We start from the raw sequence: 13,553 nt of genomic DNA on the forward strand, positions 1-13,553 counted from the left end.
TCTCCCGGCGGCCGCAGGGACCATCTCTGCAGAGCCGAGACGCGCCAGGAGACACCGGCGCTGGGATGCGGTGGGTGTCCTGGTGCAGTTGCTTGTGCCAGGGCCCAGCCAGGGGGATGCGCTTTTCCTTTCAGAAATGTGCAACTTTATCCTAAAACCAGCTGGAATACAGGTTATTGGTTTCTCTCTTAAGCTGGTCCAGTCTGTGCTGAGGTGAACCCGGCAGGGCTGGGTGGTGACTCCTGCTCCCGGGGTGACCGGTCTGGATGCAGCAGGTGCAGGTAAATCCCTGTGAGCCGGTGACAGGCCGGTGCTGCTCAGCAGGCTGGTCTGGGGGTGACACCGCGCTGCAGGACCACAGCACAGGTTTCCCAGGGGATGTCTGTCCCTCCCTGGCAGGAGGAGCGCGGGGCTGCGGCTGGGGAACCAGTTTGGGCAGCAATACTGACACCATCACCATGCTGCTCATCTGTCACACTGGAGCCCCAACCAGCGCTGAAGCGATGGCAGAGACGGGCTGGATGCGGCATCTGCACCTGATGGATGAGATTGATCAAGTGCTACAACAATCCAGAAAATTCTGCACCACCCCCCAGGCTGCTCTGGAGCCCCAGGTAATATTTCACCTTTCTGCCTCTCCTGTCAGATCAGCTCTGAAGGGTTCCTTTGGACAAAATTCAACCCAACATTAAGCACTGAATAGATATTTTTAAAAGCATAAAAAGGTAAAAGCTGAACTGCAGCCCTGTCCTACCTGGTAAAAAGCCACTGACTTGTGTTCTCCCTGCAGAGGCAACCAGGAGTAAAGCGATGGGGGGTGGAGATCAGCAGCTGTCCCCTTGTCCCAACAGCTGAGACATGTTCTGGATGCTCACCCAGGATCCCCAGCAGTGACGCACATGCCTGTTCCATGTAACAATCACTTTATTGCTTTGGTTTTTTGTGATTTTGAGCTTGCTTCAAATGTCCAGGCCAGACCCATCCCTGTGCTTCACCCGCGTAAAGCTCCATGGGCGTCTGTTGGAGGCAGCTGCTGCATCGGTGCAATGTACCCACCTCGTCCTCAAACACAGTTTATAAATAATAAGCTTCTGTCCATGGGTAAGGTGTCCAGGCAGCGCCCTAGCCTGGGCAATCCCTCCCCTGTCCCCAGAACGATCGGGCCAATGTGGGGATTTTCCCCGGTGAGCTCTGTCCCCTCTGTCAGGGAGGAGGGTCCCGGTGGGCGCCAGCCCGTGGCTCCGTGCTCTCCCGCTGCTGCAGCTGCTCCAGCAGCCCCAGCACATTGTCGGTGAACTCGTCCCGCTGCCGCCCCATCCCCGGCAGCTGCACCGGCCGCAGGCTGGCGTGGGGGGGCCGGTACCTGTCGGGGCAGCAGATCTCGCTCAGCAGCAGCCAGGTGCTGTCGGGGTCCATGTGCATCAGGTGGAGAAAAACACTTTGGAAAAGAGCAGGAAGAAAGGGAAGGTGTGTAAGAAGCAGGTCCTTGGACTGGCCCCCAGCAGGGTCATTACCAGAGCTACCGGAGCTCTGGTGGGGATTGGAAGGGACCTCAATAGATCATCCAGTGCAATCCCCCGCCGGAGCAGGAACACCCAGATGAGGTTACACAGGAAGGCGTCCAGGCGGGTTGGAATGTCTGCAGAGTAAGAGACTCCACAACCTCCCTGGGCAGCCTGGGCCAGGCTCTGCCACCCTCACTGAGAAGTTTCTTCTCAAATTTAAGTGGAACCTCTTGTGTTCCAGTTTGAACCCATTATCCCTTGTCCTACCGTTGGTTGTCACCGAGAAGAGCCTGGCTCCATCCTCCTGACACTCACCCTTTATATATTTGTAAACATTAATGTCACCCCTCAGTTTCCTCTAACATTCTGTGATTCTGTGTCTGCAGCCCGAGGCTGGAGCAGAGCTGGAGGCTCATGAGACAGTGAAATGTCTCCTGTGCTCAAGTGAGGACAGTTCAGAGCTTGCACATCTACCAGCAAGTGAGAGAAGAACAGTTACTGTGCACCATGGTAAGTTATCAACACCAGACAACCCGGTGGCTAAGTGGCCCGGGCTCTGGTGTCGCCACAGCTGCTGCTGGCAAAGCCTCGGACATCAGCCTGTCCCAGAGGCGACTGCGGAGCGTTGTACGTGCTACGTGCATCTGGTGTTGTTTGGACAATATACAACAAAAGAAGTTGTATACATTGTCCTGGTTTTTAGGGAAAGAGGGGCCAAGCCCCCTGGACTTCAGTTTTCAGAGGTACTGAAAACAAGGGTATTTCTGGCCTGACTTGGCTGCAGGCAGAGCTGAACCTGCACCGAGGGCGTTTTGTTTATGTGTCTCCCCTCACCCCAAGTCCTCATTACCTGCCTCCAAATTTTCTTCCTTCCGAATAGCACCTTTCACAAAGCAGGATTTTTTTTTAAAAAACCCAAATCTTCATTAACAATAGAATGGAGGACAAGAGGAATGACAACTTCCTCTAGTGCTTTACTGCTGTGTTGATGTTTTTCACTCTGAATGTCAATGCCCCAGGTAATGTGGGGATTTGACTCCTGAGTGTGCACTTCTCGCCTCTGGCTGCAGCTGCAGGGACGGGACAGTCCTGCTGATCTCTGTGTCTGCTGAAACCATGGGGCCAGGAGAACAACAGCAGCTCTGCAGCCCCTTCCCAACCCACTTCGGTCCGGGAGCTCCTGCCCCTGGGGCTGTGATGTCCCTGGGATGATCTGATAACCTGAGCTGCGCTGATGAAAGAACAACTTGACTTTTACATTTTCAAACTAACTCTGGGGTAGTTTCTAAGCAACCTGTTTCCATGGCAAAGAATCCTGGGGTTAATCCAGGTCTATTTTCTGTTGTTGCCTTTTTTTTTTTTCTTTTAATACTTAAATACTGTTTTATTGAATTTTGCCTTATGCAGGTGGCTGGTTTTGTGTACTTCAGCCCGGCTTGTGAGTGACAGCTGTCAGCAACTGTTCCACGAACTACACAATCAAGCCAGAAGAGGTATGCTGTGTAATCAACTTGGGTATCAGAAAAGGTCCAAAAATAGCTCACATTTGCTCCAGCTACACAACCTGTTCTACCAGCACAGAGCAGTCCGGCTGTTCTGCTGCCCTGTCTCTTCCCAGGCCCTAAGCAAAGCCACAGCACAGGGACAGGCAGCGGGACGGGTCCTGCCTTGGGCAGCTCTGCCAAGTGTTTAACCACAGCCAGTGCACTGCAAACTGGGGAAATGATTCCCACATCCTGGGGAAAAAAACCTGATCCTATCCAGACTGCGGACCAAATGGGCACATGTTAAACTGCACAGGCTGTAAACACTTGCTAGGAATTAAGTGTAAATTTCAAACCAGTCACTTCAAACTGGAAAAGCGCAGAACTCCTGGGAAGTGCTGACGCAGGCCAGGGACAGTTTCTTGATCTCTTTTCCTGCAAAGTTTTTTTCCCCCAAAGTGACCAGTTTCTCAGGGATGATGCAACTTAATGAACTGATGAGAAGCTCAGATTTACGTATTGTGACTGCCAGTTTGCACCATCTTTCCCCCCGGCTCCCACACCAGCTCCTTGCTGCTCATGGCACTGCCTGATTTCCATGGGAGTAACGCTGAGATGTAGCTGGGGTTCCCCAGCCTTCCCCAATGCCTCTGTGGGGTTTTTTTTCCAAGCTTTGGATAATATTCCTCTCCGGGAATACTCCCAGCAGTCCCATTTTATCTTCCTCAGACATGCTGGGTTAATTTCTAATGTTTTTTTCCCTAGCATCTATTTTTGCCTGTTGAGTATTGCACGAAGCTGCAGCTACAAAATTCACTTACTCCCACTGGTTCATCTAATAGAACTACAGGGTCCCATAAATGGGATTAAGCAGCCTCCTCGGGCCATGATGACATCCTTGGAAGGCAGCCAAAACACCCTTTTTGTTTTCAGGTTTGTTTTTTGTTTGGGTTCTTTTTGTGGCTCCAGCATCCTGGCCAAAAATTCCTGCTTAGCCCTTCATGTACCTGCAGAATCGTCACCTCCCGCAGGGAGTTACTGGGGCTGGAGCTGACTTTGTAAGACCCGACCTTGTTCTTGGCAGGTCACAACTCATGAGTTGAGTAAGAATCCAAAAGGCTGAGCAAAGGCCAGTGAGTATAAATCAATATGGCAAGCTGATTCCAAACATCCTTTTACCTTGTAGGATTTCTGCAGTGATAAAGCTGAGTTATGTGACGTATGTTGGCACTCATTCTGCAGCTAAGATTAGTTCTGGTCTGTCTGTTTTTAGAAGCATTTAAAATGCAGAATTTTTCATGTAGCAGGCTGACAATGTTGCCCTTGCTGAGATGGAAAGGGCGTCACTTGTGATGACCCGTGTGTGTTTGCAGGGTTAGTTCAGCACACGGAGAGCCAGGCCGAGCACCAGGGCTGCCAGATGCTGGTGGTGCCACAGCCGGGGGAAGGGGCTGCGGCACGGCCGGGATTGGATCCTGGTCCTGGAGCTGATTGTTATGGTACAAACTGTAATTTTGATTTTCCCAAGCTGAAACCTCACATGTGCTGTAGTTAAAAGCGACGTGATATGTTTAACTCTGATCCATCCAGGACCAGGGATCACACAGGACTAAACTGAACAAAAAGAAAAGCAAAGTGAATGCCAAGTCCTGCCATGTGTGTGGTTAGTACCGCGCTAGACATGATCCACGCCTCAGTGCACGGGTGAGTCCGGCCAACAGAGCTGCACACGGGAGAGCTTTTCACAGAGCCCTCGCTTTGTTCAGTGAGATATGTAACATACGGTGCACCAAAGGCATGGAGGGAGCAGTGTAACGTGGCATTTTTCCCTTAAAATAGAATAAAAATAACATACAGGAGAAAAATGTTACTTAACCCTGAACTTTGCTGCTCCTTTTTCTCCAACAACAAGGAGCTCGCTTCACAATATAGCTTCTAATAACTGTATTGCATCATAGGGCTAATTCAGTATTTCCCCCACCCCTGCTGGGGGGGGAAATTGCACAGCTTTTCAGGCTCCTTTGTTAATGATTTAAAAGCTTAAGATTCCAAATATCTAGATGAATCCTGGTGTTCTGCTTTCTGTTCCAGCATTGCTTACACAGATGAACGCTTTATGTATGAAGGGTATGTGAGCCCACAGCGCAGAGCCCCTCTGCAGAACAAACGCTGCTCAAGCCTGCTGCGATGCAATAAAAGCCACCAAGATAAAAATAAACCTCCTCTCCCCAGCGCAGGAACACAAACAAAGGTACGAGTACAGCTTGGGAGCGCTCTGAACTGCTGCCCAGCCACACAAAGCACTTCAGCTACGGGAGGGCCGTGCTCAGGTGAGGGAACGGGCGGCTCTGCCCTTTGCAGCAGCCAAAACTCCAGCACCCGGGAACTCGCTGCCCGTGGGGAGCTGGGCCACCCAGAAAGGGGAGGCTGTCCCCCTGTCCTCCTGCAGGGACAGAGCTGCTTGGCTTCCTCATCCGCTGTCCGAGGTCTGTAACTGCCTGGGTCTGGCTGCTGGCATGGCTGGCCGTGTTTCCAGGTGACAACATATGACAATAGCAATTTCTTCTCCTGGCAGCAGGAACATCCTGAGCAGGAGTTTGAACACCAAGCAGCAAAGTATGTCTGTCAACAGCTCACAGAGCTGCTGTGTGTTCACCTCAACTGTTTGTGCTCTTTTCACCTCTCCCAGCTGCCTCGGAGCGAGTCTGGTGCCCAGACTGACAATTCCAAATCAGCCTCTGTCCGCCCAGCAGAGCCTGCGCTGATGATCACAGCAGCCCAGGGAAAACAGGAGGATAACACACGTAAATCCCCAGCCTGCAGAAGGTACAAAGCGATAAAACGCATGGGAGTGTCTGGCATGTGTTCCTGTGTAGCTGTCCTCCCCCTGCAGTTTTATGCCACCAGTGGGCCAAGAGCCCTGAATACTGGAGCACAGGAGGTGGTCAGAAAACAGCAAGCAGCACCTGGCCCCAAATCCACGGCGAGGTTACCTGACTGTCAGCTGTAACCTGTGGGCAAGCCCAGCTCTCCAGCTCATTTTGGGCACTAACTGACTCTTCACCAGAGAAAGGGGTTAAATTCTGAGAGACCCTGTTGTATGGGACTCAGATGTGTAGGAGGGAGGAATGGGGAAGGTGCAGAAGGGAAGGGGTTACCGTGCTCCCTCTGTCCAGTGTTATTTGCACACGTGATATACCTGTGTTTAACAGACATTACCTCCGGGCAGCTTCTTGCAGTTTCATGGGCTGCTTGGCACTGAGGTAGATCAGGCAGGCATCTGCCACTTTATTCAGGTCACTCTCGCCTGCAGAAATGGAACACAAAAGAAGGCTAGGAGAGATCCGACTCCGCTGCGGCTGCTGCCTAACAGAACTGGCTCTAAATTGGCAGCAAGTGGCTTCTGAGCCTTTGAACTGCCTGACCCAGAGCTCTTCTGACCTTGCCTCTTAAGCCTCTTGCTGCAAAGCCAGGAAAGCAATCAAGGGCATTGCGAAAGGAAAAGAGCAACTGGCCAGCAAACCTTCTCCCTCATCAAAGGCAGCTCCAGATATTTAACCTGGGACAATTTCAGAGTTTCAATCAGCAGAAGAATGTGATATGCTGCATTTAAAGGGTCACCCAGAGAGATGCCTCAAAACAGAACCAGTCAGCTTAGCCAGAAGGCTTCTCTGGGCTCCACTTCTTCAGCTAACGAAGAACAAAGCATGGCCCAGCAGGCATCGCGGCAGCTGCACTCCACCTCACACCCTCTTCACACACAAGCGAGATGAGCAGCAGACTCTGCAAGGTGCTGGGCACCCTCCCACTATTTGTCTCTTGAGCAATAAAGAGTGACCAGCCCCTGTGAGTGGACAGACAAAAGTCTCACAGGACCTGGGTGGCACGAGGTTGGAGAAGATCAGGAAACCAACCCCCGGGGCAGCAGGATGAGGAGCAAGCACAGGCCTGGGCAGCTGAGAGGATCAAAGAGGTGATTTGGGCAGAGCTGTGGCACAACCTCTGCTGTCCCCGGTACTCACCCATGTCCAGCCGCTGGCACAGAGCACCCAGGCCCTGCAGCACGGCCAGCTGCAGCTTGAAGGCGAGCGTGTGGCTGTAGATGGGCCCGGCGCGGGCGCTGGCTGGGGCCTGGCTGCGCAGGGAGCTGGTCAGCGCAGGCAGCACGTCCCTGGAGAACCTCTGCCTCAGGAAGTCCCCGCACCGCTGAGCCAGGGTGCACAGCACCTGGGGGACACAGCGGTTACTGGGGGCAGCTGGGACACCCCACCAGTGCGGGACAGGCTGTCATCCTCCTGTGACACTCCTGCAGCTGAGAGCAACACACCCACACCTGCCACAGCTTCCCACAACAAGCAGAAGGCGAATGGCCAATGGAGAGACCTGCACGCTGCTCTTCAGCTCCCCAGGGCTGTCCCAGGACTGCCCTTCCCACACCAGCACAGCAGAGCTGGGGAGCTCGGCAACTCGGAACTGCTGGAGGACCCTCTGACGGAAAATGCCATTAAAATATAGATTCCCTTTGTGATGGAAACAGTCCATATTTACAAGTGTGCTAGTGAACAGAAAGACCAATTGCTACAGCATAGGGCACCCAGCACTACTGGTGTGTGCCCAGGCTCAGAAACAAACCAGCCCATGGAATGGCCTTAAATACACCTGAAAATGGAGGAAGATCCACAGGGACAGAACACTGTTCTCTCTCAGAACTTCACCAAGCTCCTGGTTTCAGTGTGCACGACTGAGATGCTGATTATGCTGTATTTGGCTTTCACTGATATTACGCTGCTTGTCCTGAGATTTAGGAAGCTAGCCCTGGGGGATTTCTTATAACAAACCCCAAACTTCATGCTAATTGTAATGATCCCTCAAACTTTTGATGAGTTAGTTTCTGTGTAGTGACCTCTCCTTCCTTTAGGGCAGGCACGTGTGAGGTATGGCTACTCCGAAATGCTAGTGTATGGCTTCTTGAATTTGGGGAATTGAAACTCTCCTTTTATTCATACTGAAGGACTTTAAAATGAATCTGGAGAGCAGAGGAAGCGCTGTGAAACCCTGCAGCTGGCAACCTCTGCAAACGTGCTTTATTGTGCAGCTGGTGAGTCAGGAGAACGCAGACAGCTGATGTGGGCAGGAGCTCTGGAATAGTGTCATTACGAGGTTACGGCTTTGCTTAACCTCTCCCCTCCCCTGCCAATGCTTCAATCATGGAACAATCCCTTCTCTTCAGCTTAAGACTTCCAAAAGCAGTGCTGAGACTGCGGCTCCAGCAAGGGCAAGTTGCACTGTACAGCACCTCTGACAGCTGCTTAGGTAGCAAAAGACCGGTTTTCCACTTCCCTGCAATAACCACTCACATTGCTGTTTCCCCCAGGAACGGTGTCAAGGTTTTATCTGTGGACAAGCTGCAGTGGGAGCGGTACAAGCCTACGCATGGCAGGCTGGTGACCCCGTGTGCCAAACCACGTTTAAAAATCACCGCACAAGCCCAGCGCCTCTCTCGCGGGCTGTAGCGCTGCCTGTTTGCCTCCCAAGCAGCAGCAGCGTGAAGGCTGCTGGCAGATCTGCGTCCGTACCTTGAAGGCTCTGAGCACCGCCAGAGGGTCGTCGCTAATTAGCCGGGTGACGAGAGCTGGCCAGGCACAGTGAGCCAGGGGAAGCAGGTGGTTTCCGTGAGGATGCAGCACAGTCACGCAGAGCTCCAGCACGTCCAGGGCCTGGCAGGAGGGGCACGGAACAGACTGAGCGCTGTGGGGCCAGGGATCCCCGGCACAGAGCCAGGAGAAAGGAGGTTTCATACCAAAGGTACAGTTTTACCTCAGCATGAACTGGGATAACAGAACAGCGCACAGAGCACGGGCTTGTTTGAAAGGGACCAGTGGCACAGCGGCACTGCTTGTGCTGGAAGCAGGGCAGGTCCTGGCCCTTCCACGGGCTGAGCTGCAGGACCCGGCTGCTCCCCGGCATGGCAGCGGGACCACTGGGCAGGGCTGGGGCTGCTGCGGTAAGAATCTGGGTTATGCCTCACTGCTGCATTTTCTGCCTTGCTTTGCAGTTTCAAAGGAGGCCACCTTCAAAGGGTTTTTATAATTAAAAAAACCCAGGCTTTTCGCCCTGCTTATCATCACCCCAGCAACTTCAAAAATGTTCATCAGTCTGTGAACTACAGTCTGAGGAAGGGGGATGGGAGACCTAGATGGGAGAAATATGATTCTGCATCCTCCACCAAAGGCTGAGGCACAAGCCTTGACTACCATGAGCATCGAGGGAAGGTGCCTGACATGTAGCCATCCTTCAGATCCTGATCGGCCTGGCTGCCGTTCTTGAACTGGACTGCTTCCAGAAAACCACCCCCCTTTCTCTCACCAGCCTGGGGAGCCTCTGTCCCAAATTAGCAACCTCGTTATGTTAGGAAGCCCATTGTGTTAATGAACTACCAGCCCCCTTCCTGGGCCCCGTCTGCCCTCCCAGAGCAGAGTTTACAGACCTGCAGCCGCACACGGAGGTTCCCATCAGACAGCAGGTGGATGCACCTCTCCATCGTGTCCTTGGCCAGCTGAGCGTGGCTCGGCAGGGGAGCTTCTCCTTCTGTGTCAGGGCCATTTGGGTCCAGCTTAGCACAGGGCGGAACCTCATCTGGAAGGCAAAACCATTACTGAAGCCACAAAAATGATTTGGGAGTTCTGGGAGATCACAACACCCACCCACAACTACTCTGCAAATCCCCAAGTGAGGCCTTTGGCATTTTTTAACCTATCTAGATATAGTCAAGTCTGCGCTTGAGCTCTGCGAGTTAAGTGTCAGATTCATTTAGGAGTGTGCGACTGGGGAAGGTCTGTGTTCTTCACTGGACAGTGCAGTTGATCTGACATTTCCAGTGTCTCCTCACCATGGACTTACTTCCCATTGATTTTTATTAAAAATGAAAAGCCTGGGTATTTAAAGATGAAGTATGTAAAGGTCAGGATTGCAGCACAGCCCAGGAAAGACTAAGAAGTTCCCTGCATGAATGTCTGCAGGACTTGCCAAGGCCAAGACAGAAGGGACTGGTGGCATCATTAGCTGGGAGAAAATGGTACAGGGACTCCCAAGGGAGGGGGAGGAAAATGCAGGAGGATCCCGGAACGAGGAAACTTTGCATCCTGAACCCAAACAGCCTGTGATGAGGTCAGGAAAAACAGTGTGCTTGTGTCTTAGAGCCAGATGAGCCTGGATCAGCAAACATTTCTCTTCCCCCACTGCCACGCACAGAACAAAGTGAGAACACGCAGTAGCACCTTCCAGCTCAGGCCAGCTCAAAGCAGCCTCGAGTGTCAGGAGCAGCTGGGCTGTCACCCTGCTCCCACGGCCCCGTCTGACAAAAGGGAACCTCAGGGGTCATGGTCTTCCTCCAAGCTGAACATGCTCTTCTCCAGGCACTGACCTGCCTCCTCGTCTGTGTCAGGAAGATCGCCCTCCGCAATCTGCTTCTGTCTGACGTAGTCAAGGAAGAACTGCTGCAGCTCCTGCCCTGTCACCACCTGCGGCCCCAGGGACAGAGTCCCGCTCTGGCCCTCAGCAGCCTGGAGTTCCCCACCGCAGGATGAGCCAAACCACCGCACTGTAAAAAGGGAATCGGTATGTTACTAAGCGATCATGGTCCCCTCCTGAACATCAACAAGGTGTTGAGAGACAAACACGAGTCTCATGGGACTGAACTACAGAATAGGGCACCTGCTGTTGCATCACTCTGACCTCCCTGATGGTAGGAGAACATTAAAACCCCCCAAAAAGAGGAATACGCTTCATATGCTCACACAGAACATACATGGAAGCAGGAAATCCATCCTTTCTGGGCCACTATGGGCTGTGTTCCTGCACATCTGCAGGCCAAACAAACTGGCTGTGGAGGGGGAAGCTACTGGCAATCACTGCCCCACCAGTACGGCAAAGCTGCCACCAGCCACGGCACCTCAGCTGCTGGAACCTCCCGTGGCAAGGTGTAATGTCAAAAACAAGAACCCTTGGCTACAGTGAGCCTGAACTACACAAAGGGAACATTGCTCAGGTACCTAATGCTGTCGTGACTGAGTGGAGGACCCTGAGGAAAGTGGGAGCCTGGTGACTGTAGGACTGGTCTAGAGCAGCCAAGACATCTTGGATAACATCTTCTACGAGAGGCAGCAAGCTGGCATCCGAATGCCTCAACATCGTGTCCAGGACCTGGGAAGCGTGTGGCTGATGCGCCAATTGGCGCAAATTCAGGGAGATCCCGTTCACCAGATAGTCCGAATTCTTATTTATCAAACTCTGCACAGAGTCATAACCACAGGCCTCGCATATGTCTGCCAGTGTCCCCAGTGCCGTCTCGCTGATGAGCAGAGTCTTGTCACCGGCCTTCTCCAACACTGGGTAGAGAGTCGACAGCAGAAGCAAGCGGAACTCCCTCCCCAGGACAGCGGCGAAGCAGCCGATGCCTTCCAGCTGGATGCAGATCTGCCAGATGTTGCTGTTCATGGTGCGGGTCGTTGCGGGAGGCTCTGGGGACGGAAGGAGAACGCTGCTGCACGCGCCTCTGGGATGGGCGGTGAGCTTTGAATGCTGCACAGAGTGCTCGTGGCTGATTTCTTCTGCATCAATGCTGGTGACCAAATACCAGTTCGCCTGGTCTGTGTACTCATCAAGAATGGATGTTATGGACCCTTTGAGATCATCCACATTCGGTGAAACTTCCCTCTCCTGAAGCACATCCACGCCCATGCCAGCAGCCCCGGCCAGCAGCTCATTTAGCACCATGGCTGCCTGCTTTCGGTACACACCAGACTCACTGTACAGCGCTGTGAAGTGATCCACGAGCAAATAGAGGTTCCCATAGTAGCCCAGGACACGGCAAACTTGCTGCAGGAGCTGGAAAACCTTCTCCTCCGTGAAGAAGCGGAAGTATTTCCTCTGCCACCTACGCGCCAGGGAGCCCGTGGGCCCGCACGGGCTGGTGCCGCCCCCGCCTCTCTCCTCCACGATCTTCACATCCGTCACGTCCAGCTCCAGGACCTGCATTAGCGCTTTGGACAGACGCTGGAGGTGGGACATGGAGTTGAGGACAAAGTTAATCTTGGGGCCCAGCAGCTTCAAATAGCCCAGTAAGAGGCTCAAAGTGGAAACTTTGCCTGTGTCATCCTGAGTGTTGATGAGGCGTGGGAGGGCTGTGGCGAGGGAATGGAGGTTCTCGGAGAGGACATCAGCGAGAGCCCGGTTCTGCGCGACCATCCCCTGCTCAGCCATGCCCTGCAGAACCTCCTGACACCGCCTTTGCACTTCGGGGTTTTCGTCGTTCACCAGCCCAACCAAGGCCTTTAAAAGGTGACTGAATGAGTCCACCAGTGACCGACTGCAGTTCTGCAGCAAGTGCTGGACCAGTTCCACCAGCTCCAGCCTCACTTTCCAGTGTGGGTGAACTGAAGAGAATTCAACTATTTTATGCAGGAGGAGCAAGAGTTTTTCAGCAGTACTTTTACTCCAGTCAGGTCCTCTATGGACCATTAGTTCTGATATTCTGCTTTGTTCCACTGGCAGCTTTTCTTTATTCTTTGGGACTCTGGCTAGCTGTGCATCAGCCATCACCAAGCCAACAATCAGATAAAAGAGTCTGATGGCAGAAACGGTGGGTTTGTGACCTTGTTTGAGGTCTCCAGTAATAACCCGAGACAGCGTAATGGAAATCCCAGGCAGAAAGGAAGCAAACAAGTCCCCACATCGCTGCGCCTCGTCTGTGTCCAGGCACCGATGCTCCTGGCAGTCACATTGCAGGACTAGGACCTGTAAGCACTTCAAAGCAGAGATCTTAATTTGCTTTGCTTTCTCATGCTCTGCCAGGCCCAGAAGTGAAGACACAGCAAATCCCAGGAGCGGAAGGGTGGCAGGCTGGTACAGGGACAGGACGACATCCTGGTGAGCTGAGTGCAGCAGGGTGTGCAGCGCCTCGATCGCAGCCAGCGTGAGCTCCTCCGCCTGCGGGGCCGGTTTACCCGCGGCGCCCGGGGCCGGGAGGCAGGTGCCGAGCTCGGAGAGCAGCTCCCGCAGCAGCTCGGGCCGCCGCACGCGGGTGGCGGCGAGCACGGCGGACACGCACCGCACCGCGCTCTCCGCCAGCCGCTCCCGCCGCGGGCCCGGCGCCCGCAGCGCGAAGCGCAACGGGAACAGCACGTACTCCTGCAGCTCCTGCAGCGCCGCCGCGCCCACCGCCGCCAGCTGGGCCTGCAGCAGCGCCACGTTCTCCGGGGTCTGCGCCCGGGTCAGCTGCACGCAGACGGGCCGCAGGGCCCCGAAGGCCTCCTGGGGGGTGTCGAACACGGCCATGCCGGGGGCCGGGCCGCAGCCTACGGGCTCCCCCGGGCCGGACCCGCCGCGCTCGGGCCCGGGGCGGCCCCTGCGGGCCGGGGCGCCTACCTGCTCCCGCGGCGGGGCGGACACGTACCGGAAGTTACGCTGAGAGAGCTGGGGCTATCAGCGCGACAAAGCGCACCCATCCGAACGCAGCGCGGGGTGTGTTGTGAGAAAAGTCCCGGGTGCGCGCAATGCGCATGCG

At 54.1% G+C, this 13,553-nt stretch overlaps 1 protein-coding gene across 1 annotated transcript; it reads right to left on the minus strand.

Annotated features, from left to right (window-relative positions):
• Positions 1-906: 906 nt before the first annotated feature.
• Positions 907-13,493, minus strand: TTI1 (TELO2 interacting protein 1). Its single transcript, XM_082065586.1, has 7 exons — positions 11,041-13,493; positions 10,413-10,589; positions 9,477-9,625; positions 8,566-8,706; positions 7,012-7,216; positions 6,209-6,296; positions 907-1,438 (listed from the first exon to the last, which is right to left on the minus strand). The coding sequence occupies exons 1-7, from the start codon at positions 13,322-13,324 to the stop codon at positions 1,204-1,206; spliced, it is 3,279 nt and encodes a 1,092-aa protein (XP_081921712.1). The 5' UTR covers positions 13,325-13,493; the 3' UTR covers positions 907-1,203.
• Positions 13,494-13,553: the final 60 nt, after the last annotated feature.

Source organism: Streptopelia decaocto (assembly GCF_964273445.1).
Source record: "Streptopelia decaocto genome assembly, chromosome: 14".
NCBI lineage: Eukaryota > Metazoa > Chordata > Aves > Columbiformes > Columbidae > Streptopelia > Streptopelia decaocto.

What these genes read in the sequence shown, in the direction of transcription:
- TTI1 (XM_082065586.1), bottom strand. Translation starts at nt 13,324, where the DNA reads ATGGCCGTGTTCGACACCCCCCAGGAGGCCTTCGGGGCCCTGCGGCCC. An exon ending in TGACACAGACGAGGAGGCAG is followed by an intron (nt 9,626 to 10,412) that starts GTCAGTGCCTGG and finishes TTTGCCTTCCAG; the next exon opens with ATGAGGTTCCGCCCTGTGCT. An exon ending in CGGTGCTCAGAGCCTTCAAG is followed by an intron (nt 7,217 to 8,565) that starts GTACGGACGCAG and finishes TGTGTCCCCCAG; the next exon opens with GTGCTGTGCACCCTGGCTCA.